This window comes from Panicum virgatum, chromosome 2K (assembly GCF_016808335.1).
Source record: "Panicum virgatum strain AP13 chromosome 2K, P.virgatum_v5, whole genome shotgun sequence".
In the NCBI taxonomy this organism is placed as follows: Eukaryota; Viridiplantae; Streptophyta; class Magnoliopsida; order Poales; family Poaceae; genus Panicum; species Panicum virgatum.
Window position 1 is genome coordinate 41,270,104 of NC_053137.1, and position 14,959 is coordinate 41,285,062.

General features: G+C 45.1%; 1 protein-coding gene, 1 non-coding gene and 1 pseudogene across 3 annotated transcripts; all 3 read left to right on the forward strand.

The window, feature by feature from the left end:
• The first annotated feature begins 203 nt into the window (after positions 1-203).
• On the forward strand, positions 204-2,666 carry LOC120677321 (annotated as a pseudogene). The gene is made up of 7 exons (XR_005676267.1): positions 204-1,088; positions 1,221-1,307; positions 1,411-1,467; positions 1,564-1,802; positions 1,941-2,059; positions 2,189-2,275; positions 2,383-2,666. The product of XR_005676267.1 is annotated as a protein DETOXIFICATION 16-like (transcript).
• Positions 2,667-8,608: 5,942 nt separating this feature from the next.
• Positions 8,609-8,681, forward strand: TRNAF-GAA. The gene has a single exon. It is a non-coding gene; the product is annotated as a tRNA-Phe (tRNA).
• A 110-nt stretch (positions 8,682-8,791) lies between these two features.
• LOC120677332 (probable histone acetyltransferase type B catalytic subunit) lies at positions 8,792-14,544 on the forward strand. The gene is made up of 10 exons (XM_039958487.1): positions 8,792-8,994; positions 9,781-9,822; positions 10,124-10,233; positions 10,365-10,433; positions 10,860-10,898; positions 10,989-11,062; positions 11,150-11,216; positions 11,546-11,624; positions 11,696-11,853; positions 13,586-14,544. The coding sequence occupies exons 1-10, from the start codon at positions 8,916-8,918 to the stop codon at positions 14,267-14,269; spliced, it is 1,401 nt and encodes a 466-aa protein (XP_039814421.1). The 5' UTR covers positions 8,792-8,915; the 3' UTR covers positions 14,270-14,544.
• Positions 14,545-14,959: the final 415 nt, after the last annotated feature.

The window sequence follows — 14,959 nt, forward strand, 5'->3', positions numbered from 1 at the left end:
TAAATGTCTCCACTAGCATGTGGCTATTACAATTTACAACAGCTGTGCACGAGTGCGGCTTTGCTTCTAATACTTGGCAGCCACGGCCCCGTATAAAAAAACAGCTAGTCTACACTAAAATCCAAGGTGGCTAGTGAACGTCGCAGCTTCCGAATGTGTGGTATCTGCTGCTTAGCTTCCTATAAATAAAAACCCTTTACTACTCCCTGCATCTCTGCACTCTGTTCCCGATTCCACTTGAAAACCTTCATCCAGGCAATCAGGCCACACGCTTTGACAACTCTGATTACTTATCATGGAGAACAAGAAGCCAGGAAGAGTAGAGGAGCCCCTTCTCGTGGCGGCGCGGCCCGAGAACGCGGCCGCGGCGGAGGCCAAGCGGCTGCTGCGGCTGGCGGGGCCCCTGGTGGCCAGCTGCATCCTGCAGAGCGCCGTCCAGCTGGTGTCCGTCATGTTCGTCGGCCACCTCGGCGAGCTGCCCCTCGCCGGCGCCTCCCTGGCCAGCTCCCTCGCCAACGTCACCGGCTTCAGCCTGCTGTTCGGCATGGCGAGCGCGCTGGACACGCTGTGCGGGCAGGCTTTCGGGGCGGGGCGGCACGGCACGGCCTCCTCGGCGTGCACAAGCAGCGCGCCACGGTGGTGCTCGCGCTCGCCTGCGTCCCGGTCGCCGCCGTCTGGGCCAACGCCGGACGGATCCTCGTCCTCGCCGGCCAGGACCGGGACATCGCCGAGGAGGCCGGCGCCTACGCGCGGTGGCTCATCCCGTGCCTCGTCCCCTACGTCCCGCTCGTGTGCCACATCCGGTTCCTGCAGGCGCAGAGCCTCGTCGTGCCGGTGATGGCCAGCTCCGGCGCCGCCGCGCTGGGCCACGTCGCGGTGTGCTGGGCGCTGGTGTTCAAGGCCGGCATGGGGAGCAGAGGCGCCGCGCTGAGCAACGCCATCTCCTACGGCGTCAACCTGGCCCTGCTCACTCTCTACGTCAGGCTGTCGGGCGCGTGCGCGAGGACATGGACGGGATTCTCCACCGAGGCTTTCAAAGAGCTGCGCCGGTTCACTCAGCTCGCCATCCCATCGGCGATGATGGTCTGGTGAGCCATTAAAAGTTGAAGATTGATGCATGTTTTCCTTAAATTTTCCCATCCTTATTAGTTAGTATTAATTATGCCTTTCAATCCTTAGTCGATCTTGAAACTAACCGGATGTCTGTTCCTGTTCCCCAGCTTGGAGTGGTGGTCATTTGAACTACTCGTGTTGCTCTCTGGCCTCCTGCCCAATCCTACGCTTGAAACTTCAGTATTGTCGATATGGTAATCATCAGCTGTGCACGCTATTAATTAGTTCTTCAAAAGACAATCGATCTTTACGTTTAAATAATGTTTCTGACTACTAGTTCGTTGATCAATTCTGCAGTCTCAACACTGGCTCGTTGCTGTTTATGATACCATTTGGTCTCTCTACAGCCATAAGGTATGTTTGGTGACAGATCGATCGATAGACATATCTATTCATGTGCATCGGCGGCTTATTCATGTCATGATTTCTATGTCTTCTTTCCCTCTCTAGCACACGAGTTTCGAATGAACTTGGCGCCGATCAGCCCCAGGCAGCGAAGCTGGCAACTCGAGTGGTGATGTGTATTGCCATGTCTGCCGGCTTGGTTCTAGCCTCTACCATGATTCTGCTACGCAATTTCTGGGGCTATCTGTACAGCAATGAACCTGAAGTCATCACATACATTGCAAAAATGATACCTGTTCTCGCGATATCATTCTTCACGGATGGGCTTCACAGTTCTCTATCCGGTAAAGTTCATTTCACAGACGAGCTATGAGTTAGTACTCTGCTTTCCAACATTCTTAAGCCAATTCGTCTGGCTAAAGTGATACAGTAAGGGGAATTCTATCTTCACAGATGTGCTGATCATTATCTTAACTTTCCAGGAGTACTGACTGGATGCGGTGAGCAGAAGGTCGGCGCTCGTGTTAATCTCGGTGCATTCTACTTGGCCGGCGTTCCCATGGCCGTTTTGCTTGCATTTGTTCTCCATCTTAACGGAATGGTACGGTACTAAAGTTCTTCCAAACTTTCCCCATGAGTTTTACTTGACTTCATTGGAGCCAATAAATAAAACCACACGAACAAATACCTCCAAATAAACAACTAAAACTGCTGTTGCTCCTTTTGGTAGGGTCTTTGGCTTGGTATTGTCTGTGGCAGCCTCACCAAGCTTGTGTTGCTCATGTGGATCACACTGCGGATAAACTGGGAGAAAGAGGTAAGTAAACTACGAGACTGTCACTATATACTGGTATTCATCTATCATATTTTTTTTCTGGACAGTTTAATTTTATGCATATTCTTGTTTCTCGACACAATTTTCAGGCAATGAAGGCAAAAGAAACGGTATTCAGTTCATCTCTTCCCATAGCATGATGGTGTTATGTGTAACTGGAAAAGTAACACTGCAACAGCTGCACACAATCATACCACTGCGCTCAAGGAAATTGACAGACATTTGGGATTATTTTGTCTAAGTTAGCATATAATCATTTTTCTTCAATATCCTCCCCACCAGGATATGATTTGTACTGCCTTTGTTTATCAAAGAGCTTTCATTCATTACACTATAACCTATAAATAGATATTAAATTTGATGCCTTTATTTATTTGAAAGCTCGCAGGGTTTTCCTTTTTCTGCGCATTTCAACATGGTTTATGTAAACTATTTTGAAGCATCAAAACTGGATTTATGTGCAAAAAATATTCCTATTTATAGAAGTGACTCTTTCTCCCTGACGTCATACATTCCAGTGATATAGACAACTTGCCCATTAATTTGGCGTTTCATAACAAAAATTACTAGTTGTGCCATATCTTTTGTCAGACAGTGAACAGATACTATCTATCATTGCCATTTTGATTTAATCAAGTTAGTCTTATTTCCTGAAAATATTACAAACTTACCAAACTTTCCACTCCCAAGTTCAAACATATAGTTTTCATAGCTACAGATATTTTGTGGACCTATAAAGAGATATACAGTCAGACAGCTCAGTCTTATCACTTGTTTGCTAGCAAGTGAATCCAGACATCAGAAGATCTGGTTCTGCTATTCTGTTATCATATAAACTGTCCTCCATAGTTCCTATGACTCGTATTGAAAAGCCAGTCATTTTCCCCAACATAGAAATTTTTCTTGCTGAATTTTCTACAACAGTGATGTTCCACAACATTTTTTTTGCGAACGGAGATGGGATTATATTGCACGGAAGAGCACAATACAAACCCATTTTACAAGAGAACCCCTGCAAATAAGGAAAAATACAACGCACGCATACAGGAGCCCGCTCTTCATGCCGTTCTTCTTCAGCTCCGGCGCCGCAGCTCCCCGTCGCGAGTCCCGCAAAGGAAGACCAAGGAGGAAGCAGAAGAACCGGATCGCGAACCACAAAAGCAAGATCCACAAGCCAGCACCGCAACGCAGTTCCAAGCATTGGAAGAAGCCGCAAGAGCCGACGCCGCCGAACCACCTTGACGGCGAGTTAAGAACGATGAACGCCCATCGGCACTGCCGTCCCGGCGCAGGCAAGGGAAGAGAGCCACCAGATCCGCCATCACCGAGCTCGGTACAAGCAAATCGGAGGCCAAAGCCACAGGCTTCCTCACGGAGGAAGAAAGCCCGGCAGAGAAAATCCCATCCGAACACAAATTGAAGGGAAACCACTGACCTAATAGCCCAAGCGACGAGGAGAACCTCACCGGAGTTGGAGCGGAGGAGCAAAAACTTCGCCGCCGAGACGCCACCATCGCAGAGAACGCCGCCGCCGCCGAAGACAGAAAAGTTCCCCGGTGGCGAAACCACCATGGAACACATTTATTCTAACCCTAGACTAGAAACTAACCTAGACCTAGAAACTATACAGGTACCCGGTCGATTCGGTTTCCCCTCCCTCTCCGGCCAGCAACAAAGCGTGGCAAAATCGGAGCTGAAGTCAAGCTATCACACCATTGCAGCCTCGAGTCCGGAGTCGCCATAGTTGTGCATCCCAGTTCAATCCCACAACATACGCATGAGCAACCACAGGCGGAATCGCGGAGCTAGACCGCGTAAGCTAAATCACACGCACAAACTAATACCCCCGAAACTGAACACGCTTAAGTAGTCAACGGCGGACCCTCAGATACAAGCACACGCGCCCGTTCGGCGGAATCTCTCACTGAAACACTCTGAGGAAGCAAACTTCCACACGGATTCGCACAAACACTAAGCGAAATCCAAGTGACAGAGGCGGGTATCGAGGGGGATTCGGGAGAACCTGAGGTAAGTATATTGCTAGTGCTAACACTACCGGTTTCTGAATCTATCCATACCTATTATTATATTTTAAATGTACAACCTGATTCTATTTCATCAGCAAATATGAACGTTCGCACTTGATACAAGCTATTATATATCAAAACTAGAAATTGTTGCTCTTACTCCCAACCTGGTTACACCCACTAACCTAGATTGGATCTGCTCAACAAGAGCCTCAATCCAAACCAACAACATCCTCTCTGTGACAGACCCGCCAAGATAAAACGCTTAATTAAGCGTAACCGCCATCATTTGAACAGATCAGGCGCATTAGCTTAATTAAGTGTAACTCGACAGGCTGTTTCAAACCCACAGGCCGATCGAAACACACCAGAAGTCTCGCACGAAGGCGAGCGCAGAAGGTACCAGCATGATAAAATCTTACAAAAATAGTAAATAATATCAAGGCTTTTACAAAACCGCTTTAAATTTAAACTTTACAAAAGAAAAGATAGCAGCGGAGAAGAATCTAACTTACAGAGCATTTTTACTAGAGAATAAATGAAACAAACTAAATAAGTCGAGGACTACCGAGACGTGAAGACAAGGCGCCACATCGAGCCCACCGATGTGAAATCTAGTTAGCTCCTATACCTGAAATAGGGTAAACAACAAACCCTGAGCAACTAATACTCAGTAAGGCTTACCCGACCAGTGGGTATAACTTAGCCCACTTATCTAGATATGTAAGGTTTTTGGCTGGTGGTTATTTTTGCAGAAAACAGCAACTAAAGTAATTCCTTAATTTCTATATTTTAGCTTCAGATTCTATATAATTTAACTATAGCCCAATTTTTGCTTAAAACCAACTATAGCAAACATAGTGGTGCAATCCATAATAGTTCCATGTGTTCCTTAACATATATAAATGAATATACTCATCATTCCATCGTAACACTATGGTGCGACGCAGTGATCAAGGTGCTCATATCCGAGAGCGACTGACGGCGAATCGATTCGATTTAACCTTGCAAGGTGGACCTAACCAACACGGCACGCAAAAGCCCCGTCGGACCACACGCACCAACCCTTCCCCTCCCCGCCTCGAACTACAGGACCGCCCCACCATCATATGGTCAGCCGAGATCAACATGAGACCACCAAAAGTAATACATGCATCCCCATTTTTCTGCGACTACTCGACTACCCCAGGAGGTGAGATGGAGTCCTGTACTTTCGAAACAAAGTAGTACTAGGCTTATCGGTTTCGACTACCTCCTACTCCCGGCATGCGGTTAGTACAGTTCAAACATGATCAGCAGGGCCAACAACGGCTCGGTTCTTAACCGACACAGGCGGAACTACACCTCTTCCGCCCGGTCTCAGATTCATTTCATTCTTTCATTCCAAGACTTTTTATCCCAAGATGAATGACTCATATATGGAAACATAAAACCATCATATATCTCGCGAGTAACCAAAAATTACTCGACTTCTACCGAATCCTATTTAGCATAGCATTTCTATCGTCCTATACATACTAGTATAACTCAAGAAAACCTAGGGTTCATGCAACTAGGGTTTCAAACAACTCCTAAACATAATGCACAAGTAATAAATACATATCTATGTGTCATAATTTAAATTAATAGGATGTGCACCGGGGCTTGCCTGGGGTAACACTAAGTCAGTGTTAATGCTATTAAGGCCTTGGGCCCTTCCGACCTTGGGCCGGGTCTTTGGTGTGCACCGGGGCTTGCCTGGGGTAACACTAAGTCAGTGTTAATGCTATTAAGGCCTTGGGCCCTTCCGACCTTGGGCCGGGTCTTTGGTTGCTTCAGCGGGTCCTTCCATCTTCTGGCGATATCCGTCGAACACCGTCTTGTGGGTCGACTCCAACACCGCGTGCTTCACGTCCACACATGTACCTATAGCTCACCAAAATGAGGTGCAATAATGCATATGCATGAATATATATGAAATGCCAATTAATGCACATGCATATGACACAAATTAGTGCAGCTAAAATTTCCTACTTACAAAAGAATCATACTAAAAAATGAACAAGTTGGTGGACTGTCCGCTATGCAGCAGTGGACTGTCCGCAACTCAAACTTGCCGACCTACCAGACCTACCAACGTCTCTGGATAAACTTACAATTATACGGCGGACGGTCCGCGATCCAGTAGCGGACTGTCCGCAGTACACCTCTGCCAACTCGTCAGAACCTACAACGTCTCTGGATGAAATTCAAGCTCTATGGCAGACTGTCCGCTCTCCATTAGTGGACCGTCCGCAGTTCACTCTGCCAATCCGCCAGAGGCAACGACGTCTCTGGACAAACTTCTAATCTTACCGGTGGACCGTCCACAGTTCATTTACGCGAGACCACCAGAAACACAACGTTTCTGGACAAACTCTAACCTAACTTGCGGACTGTCCGGCCCTCCTTGGCGGACCGTACGCAGTTTACTTTTGCAGACCCGCCAGAGACAACGATGTCTCTAGACCCACCCTAATCTTACTGGCGGACTGTCCGCCCCCCCTGGGCGGACCGTCCGCGGTTCGCCTCTTTGACACCACGCGACAGGCAGCAGCAGGTGCGGTGGCGGCGGCGGCCGTTCACCGGCGCCGGCAGCGCACAACGGAAGGGGAAAAAGGCCGGGGAGCACAAGTAACTCACCACGAATCCCTTCTTGCGATCGGTTCGGGCGGAGGATGACCGGAGAAGCGGATCGACGGTGGAGCAAAGCTTCAAGCGGGCTCCAATGGTGACCGGCGGCGGCGGGGGCGATTCCGGTCGGGAGGAGCTGGGCTAGGGGTTGGGGAAGGTGGAGGAGGTGCTGAGGAAGATGCTCGCGTAAGGAATCGAAGTATGGTGGCCGGAGGAGGGAGATCGAAGGAAGGGGACGACGGTGGAGCGAGGGGACGAGCGGAGCTCGTCTCTGATCGATGGGGGAAGGTGGAAGGAGGAGATGACGACCGGGCCCACAACCAGATAAATATCTAGGCGTTACTTTGGCGGACCGTCCGCAGTTTCCCGGGTGTTACACTCTCCTCTCTGAATTAGCCTCTCTCCCTGCCTCCCATTCATCACTAATTCACCAGACTAGAACATCTGGCGCCATGCAGTAACTTAAGAACAAAATATATTTATGTCTGACAGACACGCTTTCATAAATTAATCTGGTAACGCTACGTTAGTTCATCACCAGACTTTATGACTATCGAAACACCTGAGGTGACAACTTAGAAGTCTGATCCAAACGTACATAGAGATCATCGGAGTAGGTTCATATTGCTCAAGACAAAAAAGAATGGAAAACTATACAACTTGCAGCCATAAGGTTCTCAAAAGGCAACCGATCATCATAGTGGCAAGTATTTTCTCAAAAGGATTACTTACTAAACATGGATAGAGTAGTTGGGCTATTACAGTGATCTCCATTTGAGCATCCATCAATACTAACAATGGAAAACATCTTTCGGAAGCACATATCAGATAACACCTGAATCGACAAAGCATCTAAAGTTCTACCGTATTGAAAAGAATCCTTTAACTCCTTGTCCTTAGGATCAGGAAATTAAAGACACTAGCATGATACATTAAAAACCTCTATAAAAAGAGCACAAGCAAGATTTTATTTAGCAGAGGCGGGAATAAATGTGTAAATATAAATAAATTGTGTTCAGTCATCTAGTCACAGGCAACAATTTGTGAAAATAAACATAATTGACAATGACAACCTTCGATATAGTTGATCAATTCAAAATTATCCATGCCACTATGAAGGCACATATGTAGATTGTTGGAATGAAAGAATTGATCCTAGAAGAAATCTTGTCATATATTTATCATTTTTTTCTACCTTGTATGGTAATTTTTTGCTGCACTGTTCTCGATTTTTTTTGTTTAGAATGCATTACCCATATGGCCACCTACATGTCTTCATTCACTCCCAGTTGGACACCATGGACACAAATTTTGTGCCTAGGTGAGCCAGAATGCTCCTCGCGCATCCAGCTATATAGAGTTGTTTACATAGATATGAGGAATGACACGTGCAATCCACGTTCTCGAAAAGAAATTACTTGACTCTGTCAGCATGATGTATCTAGTGTGCTTTTTGTATACTCTCTTTTGTACCTTGAATGAGCAGTAGAGCTCCTGCCGTTTTCTTAAAAGGAAAACAAAACCAATCAATAGGGTTTGAGAATAAAATAGTGTTGTTTCATTTCAAACCATAAAAAATCAGTGGAAAATTTGAGTGCATTAATAAATAAACCTCATTGTACCTGCCCATCACATAGCGGGGATAGCTCAGTTGGGAGAGCGTCAGACTGAAGATCTGAAGGTCGCGTGTTCGATCCACGCTCACCGCAACTTTCTATTTTTTTTTCGTTTTCCCATTCTTTTCCTTCTATATTTTTGTTTTACCAATTTACCAATCTGCCCCGGACTTCTCTCTCACACTGCCCGCCGCGCCCCCGCCCCCGCCCCCGCAACGATTCCCCATTTCTTTCCCGCCTACATCTCCCGCCTCTTCCGCTGCGCCCAAAACCCCAAACCCTAGCCGCATCCACGCCCCCGCCTCCGCATCCAGATCGGCCGCGCCCATGGCGCTCAAGCAGAAGGGCACCGACGCTGCCGCCGCCGACCCCAAGAAGCGCCGCCGCGTCGGCTTCTCTGGCATCGGTACCAAACCCGGCCCACGCGTCACCCTCTCATTTCCGTCCCGTTTTACCCTGGATCTGCCGGCGCGTCCGGGGCGCGGATAGGTCTCGTCGTGCTGCGATGCGGCGGTTGTTGTTAGGCTGGCGGTTCTTTTAGATTCTAAAGAGATTTCGATTTTTCATTGGCGGCTACGCTTGGGGGCTTGGCTGCTCTACAGTTTCGGTTAGCTTCCGGTTGAAAGTGTCTCCGCTGCTCGGAATTTTGTTTGTTTGATGGGGATTCGGATGGCCTTGCTTGATTTGATGCCTGCAGCGTGGAAACACGGGGAGCTGCTCTGTGCTAGTCAAAAGGGCTGTGAGGAACTTGCTGAATTGTTAGGCTTGGCACTGTTTTGTGACTGAGATTGCACATTGTGTGGAAATGAATTGGTTGCTTGCCATTCGAGTTGGGTGGATCTAGTTATTCTTACTTTGGTTAAACCCTGATGCTCTGACCTCACGAGTCTCATACAGTCTCGCAGTTTAAATTTCAACTTATGAAATTGTATGCCTTTGTGTTAGTTCAGATTGCAGACTTACTCCACTTTTTACAAACACAAATATCCATCACATTGTTTGTGATTGTACCAGTCCTTGAAAGATTTGCTCTGCAAGGTACAAGCTACATGTGCGGTTTGTTCATCTATGCGGATGTTCCATACCAATTTCTCTTGCGTGTTTCTGTCCTCTTAGGCACCCCTATCTATATTGTATAATGTATATGCAGACTAAATGATTAAGTCACTTTCTATTTCCTTTGGCTATGCAGATGCTGGAGTCGAGGCAAATGAGTGTATGAAAGTGTTTCTGGGTGTGTAATTACTCTCATCAATCCTCTGTGATACAATTTCTATCAGCTATTTCACCCCTTTTATGCAAATTGCAATTTTTAGCAACCTATCTCTTATTGCATATCAAAGTAAAGAGCAAATTTCAATACTAATAATAAATTACACGTTTTCATTGGTTAGTTGCATAATTCGACTCACTGCAGTAAATTAGACAATTATGTGTATGCCCTGGAACTGAATGAATTCAATGGAATCGTAATCCTATTAATTTGGTTTCTGCCTGCAGACTTTTAATTTTTTGTACTGTTGGTTTTATTACAGCAAGGAATCCTGACGAGGCGGGCTCTGAGGACTGCACTTCTATTCAACCATTTGACCTAAACCATTTTTTTGGTGAAGATGGAAAGATATATGGTTACAAAAATCTTAAGGTAAGCAAGGTATTTTACTGTTATTGAGATAGCAGATTCTCCCACCCTTCTTTCTTCCACTAGTTCTTTCTATGAGTTTGACATGCTAGTTATCTGACCATGACTGTATTGGATATGCTACTTTTTCGCAGATAAATGTGTGGATAAGTGCAATATCATTCCATGGATACGCTGATATTTCATTTGAGGAAACATCTGATGTGAGTATTGTGTATTTGGTTGTAGCACACAATCTGTGCCGAATCTCGAATTCTTTATGTGTACAGATGATTTTCTGTAAGTTTTGCATGTGTAGTTACTGCATATGGTTGCCAGCTGCAATTTGGTATTGCTTTAGAATTTGGTTATAATCTTGTCCAGTCCCTTTGAGCTTGTTTTTACTTTTCCATTTCTTGGATTAATCACCTCAATGACACCTCACAGCAAACCGACTCAAACCTTCAACCACCATTCCTTATCTTTGCTGTTTTTCTTTGGCATTTGAATGCATTGACTACTGTTGTTGAGTGAGCAATGTAATCCATAATTTGAACAATTCAGTTGGCATGTATTTGTTAGTAAACATAACTTTAGTCCTTACTGATTTCCTCAAGACATTGACAAAACATTTCACTCATATCTTCCAGGGAGGGAAAGGAATAACAGATCTAAAACCTGTTCTTCAGGTCTGTTTCTTTCACAATATCATTGTTTAAACAAAGAAACCTCTGCACATAATGTTTTATATTTCTTAAGCTTCATTCATTATGTGACAGAGCATTTTTGGAGAAAACTTGGTAGAAAAAGAGGAATTTCTGCAAACCTTTTCAAAGGAATGCGAATATATCAGGTACTCTTATTTCCTAACAGTAGAATGCTGCATCAGTAATAATTTGAATTGCTTAGAAGCAAGAGATATTAATTGTTCTTATTGTAGAGACGTGGTGACAAATGGTAATGCAATAAAGCATGAAGGCACCAATGAATCAGATCCAGCAGTTGAGGTAATCTGTTTGTTCCTATGTATTTTTTGTTTTTGATTTGTAACTTGTAACACTTCTGTATATTTGTCAACATATCTAATTGATATAGGTTAAAGTAAAGTGTTCTCTGAAGTGTTATCACTAATCAATTTATGACACTTTTTTGTTCATCAATATAAAGCCTGATCACTTTGCTAAAATGTATACACTTTTGTGCATTCAAACTTTTGGATTTGCTCTGTAGCTCGAGTCTGTTATTTCTGTGTAAGTTCATGTTCAGCCTGTTGTTCAAGGTGTCACCTCTACTCATGTCCCAAAAATCTTGATATTGATTTATATTTGATTCCCAGATTGTTCGAGTTGAACTCCACGGTGCTGCTGCTTTCCTTTATTCTCGTCTGGTGCCGCTTGTTCTGCTTCTGGTTGAAGGTAACTGAAGGCTTTGAAATATAGTAGTCTGCTTTATTTGGAACTTCTTTTCTGATATCATTGCACTCTAGGTTCCACACCTATAGATATTGGAGAACATGGATGGGAAATGCTTCTGGTAGTAAAGAAGACAACACAAGAGTCTGTTTCAAAATTTCAACTGCTAGGTTTTGCAGCTGTCCATAATTTTTATCATTACCCTGAGAGCACTCGATTGCGGATCAGCCAGGTTGGTCCTCTACTACTCTTACAGCTGTACGTTCTATTTGCTTCATTTATATGTGTATCAGGCTCGTATTTTATCTTTCTTACCATTTCGTAACTATGAGAATGAGAAGCAATTTCAAGCCCAGTCAATTTCAATAATTACTGGACCTGGACATAGAAAAAATAGACATTCCTCAATTAACACAAAAGTTCAATTCCAATCGAAACTTCAGAAACTGCAATCAGAATTTAAGAAACAACAATCGAAACTTAAGTTTCGATTGTTTATGTTTTATTCGAAAGGGCCAGACTCAAATATAAAGAAAGTAAATCCAGTTTTGATTCTTGTGTTTTTCATAAGAAAAATGGGAAAAAAGAAATATTTTTTATTGCAACATGGTCGTTGGTTCCTAACAACAACAACATAGCCTTTTGTCCCAAGCGAGTTGGGGTAGGCTAGAGATGAAACCCAAAAGACACAAATGTCATAGTTCAGGCACGCTGATATCTAGTCTCCAAGCGCTCCTATCCAAAGCTACATCTTCAGAGATATTCCAATCCTTAAGGTCTCTCTTAACCGACTCGTCTCAAGTCAGTTTAGGTCTACCTCTACCCCTCTTTACCTTATCGACACACTTTAGAACCCCACTACGCACCGGCGTCTCAGGAGGCCGTCTCAGGAGGCCTTTGTTTGATATGTCCAAACCATCTCAACCGATGTTGGGTAAGTTCTCTTCAATTGGTGCCACCCCTACCCTTTCCCGAATAACTTCGTTCCGGACTCTATCCCTTCTTGTGTGCCCGCAAAACCACCGCAACATCCACATCTCTGCTACACTCAGTTGCTGGACATGTCGCCTTTTTGTGGCCCAACATTCAGCACCATATAACATCGCCGGGCGAATCGCTGTCCTATAGAACTTGCCTTTTAGCTTTTGTGGCACCCTCCTGTCACAGAGGATGCTAGAAGCTTGACGCCATTTCAACCAGCCAGCTGAGATTCTATGCCTAACATTTTCATCAATGTCGTCATCCTTTTGTAGCATCGATCCTAAATACCGAAAAGTATCTTTCTGGGCCACCACTTGCCCATCGAGACTAACATCTCCACCCTCATGCATAGTTGCGCTGAAATCGCACATCATGTATTCGGTCTTGGTCCTACTAAGCCTGAACCCTTTCGACTCTAACGTACGTCTCCACAACTCTAACTTCCTCTTAACCCCTGCCCTACTCTCGTCAACTAGCACCACATCATCAGCAAAGAGCATACACCAAGGGATATCACCTTGTATGTCCCTTGTGACCTCATCCATCACCAAATTAAATAAATAAGGGCTCAATGCTGACCCCTGATGTAGGCCTATGTTAATAGGAAAGTCAGTGGTGTCGCCATCACATGTCCGGACAAACGGCATCGCATTCTTGTACATATCCTTGATGAGGGTAATGTACTTAGTTGGGACTTTGTGCTTCTCCAAGGCCCACCACATGACATTTCTCGGTACTTAATCTTAATTTATTGTATCTTCCTGGAGTTCCCTCTCCAGGAATTCGTTTTTAATTGTTCCTGTATATTACTTTTTTAGGGTTATTCCATGGTATTGCTAGGTTCCTAGGCTACTTTCTGTCAGTCTGTTTTTAGATGTTAAACTGACTTTGATAAAGTTGCATAACCAAATGTTTGGAAAGTAAATCAAGTTTTCATTCTGGTTGGGTGTTTTTTTCCTTATTTGATTTTGTTTTATTTTCAGATATTGGTATTGCCACCTCATCAAGGTGAAGGCCATGGCCTTCGTCTTCTTGAGGCAATCAATTCTATTGCACTATCTGAGAACATATATGATGTAACCATAGAAGACCCTTCAGATTACCTGCAGTATGTGCGTTCGTCTATCGACTGCCTCCGTCTTCTCACATTTGATCCAATCAAGCCAGCGCTCAGTGCTATGGTCTCATCTCTGAAGGAGACCAACCTGTCAAAAAGGACTTGCAGCTTGAGGATGGTTCCACCAGCAGACCTGACTGAAACTGTCCGGCAGAAGCTGAAGATCAACAAGAAACAGTTACTGCGGTGCTGGGAAATTCTGGTCTATCTAAGCCTTGATTCTGAGGACTGTAAGAGCATGGACAACTTCAGGGCCTGCATATATGACCGCACAAAGGGTGAAATCCTTGGCGGCGCCACTGGAACCAACGGCAAGCGTCTGGTGCAGATGCCAAGCAGTGTGAACGAGGAAGAGTCCTTTGCTGTGTTCTGGACACAGGATGGTGGGGATGCAGAGGACCAGACAGTTGAGCAGCAGCCAGAAGATCTCAAGACCCAGGAGGAGCAGCTCAATGAGCTCGTGGACAACCAAATGGAGGAGATTGTTGGGGTTGCGAAGAATGTTGTCTCGCGTGGGAAGGATAAGCTGGCAGAGCTGTGGGCTCGGTGAACCTGGGTGATCCTTGCTTCATGTCATGCTAACATGGAAATGCTGTGGAAGCTTTCTTGGTGAGATCTTTTATGTAGACTGGCTCTTCAGGGTAGACACGGAAATGTTGGTTGTTACACTGTCTTCATAGTTGTAGAACCAACACAAAAATAGGTCCTGAATAGAACTTCCCATTGGATTATTATGTATTCCAATTCTGGAATCTTTGATGAGAAATGTTACGTTTGACTTGATTGGCGACCATGCTAAATCTTGAAATGTTTCTTACAGTACAACCCATGGTGCCTGAGATCCAGTTTTAGGGTGATCGTGATCCATTATCTATTTGTGGCTATGCAGTGCAGGTTCCCGTTTGACAGCTGAGTTTTAAATTCAGTGGCAGCTCGTGTCAGTTGTCGCAGGGTCAGGATCCAGCAACAAATGAATGCTTCTCCGCCATCCTCGTGTCCATCACCTCTCTGGTTAGGGCCTGTTTGGAACCGCGAGCCACAAAATCGCTGCGCTTATAAGCGAGAAGCGGCCGGGGATTCGCTTCTGTGTTTTAGATGTGCGCAGTTCATTTTTCGCTTTTTGCTGTTGCCGGCGGTGGGCTGAAGCGTGTCCAACGCAAAGCGTTTGGCGATATTTTTTTGCGTCTTTTGCTTATAAGCTGAGCAAACTCGGTTCCAAACAGGACCTTAGTCTCAACAT

What these genes read in the sequence shown, in the direction of transcription:
- LOC120677332 (XM_039958487.1), top strand. Translation starts at nt 8,916, where the DNA reads ATGGCGCTCAAGCAGAAGGGCACCGACGCTGCCGCCGCCGACCCCAAG. An exon ending in CGTCGGCTTCTCTGGCATCG is followed by an intron (nt 8,995 to 9,780) that starts GTACCAAACCCG and finishes TTGGCTATGCAG; the next exon opens with ATGCTGGAGTCGAGGCAAAT. An exon ending in CATTTGAGGAAACATCTGAT is followed by an intron (nt 10,434 to 10,859) that starts GTGAGTATTGTG and finishes CATATCTTCCAG; the next exon opens with GGAGGGAAAGGAATAACAGA.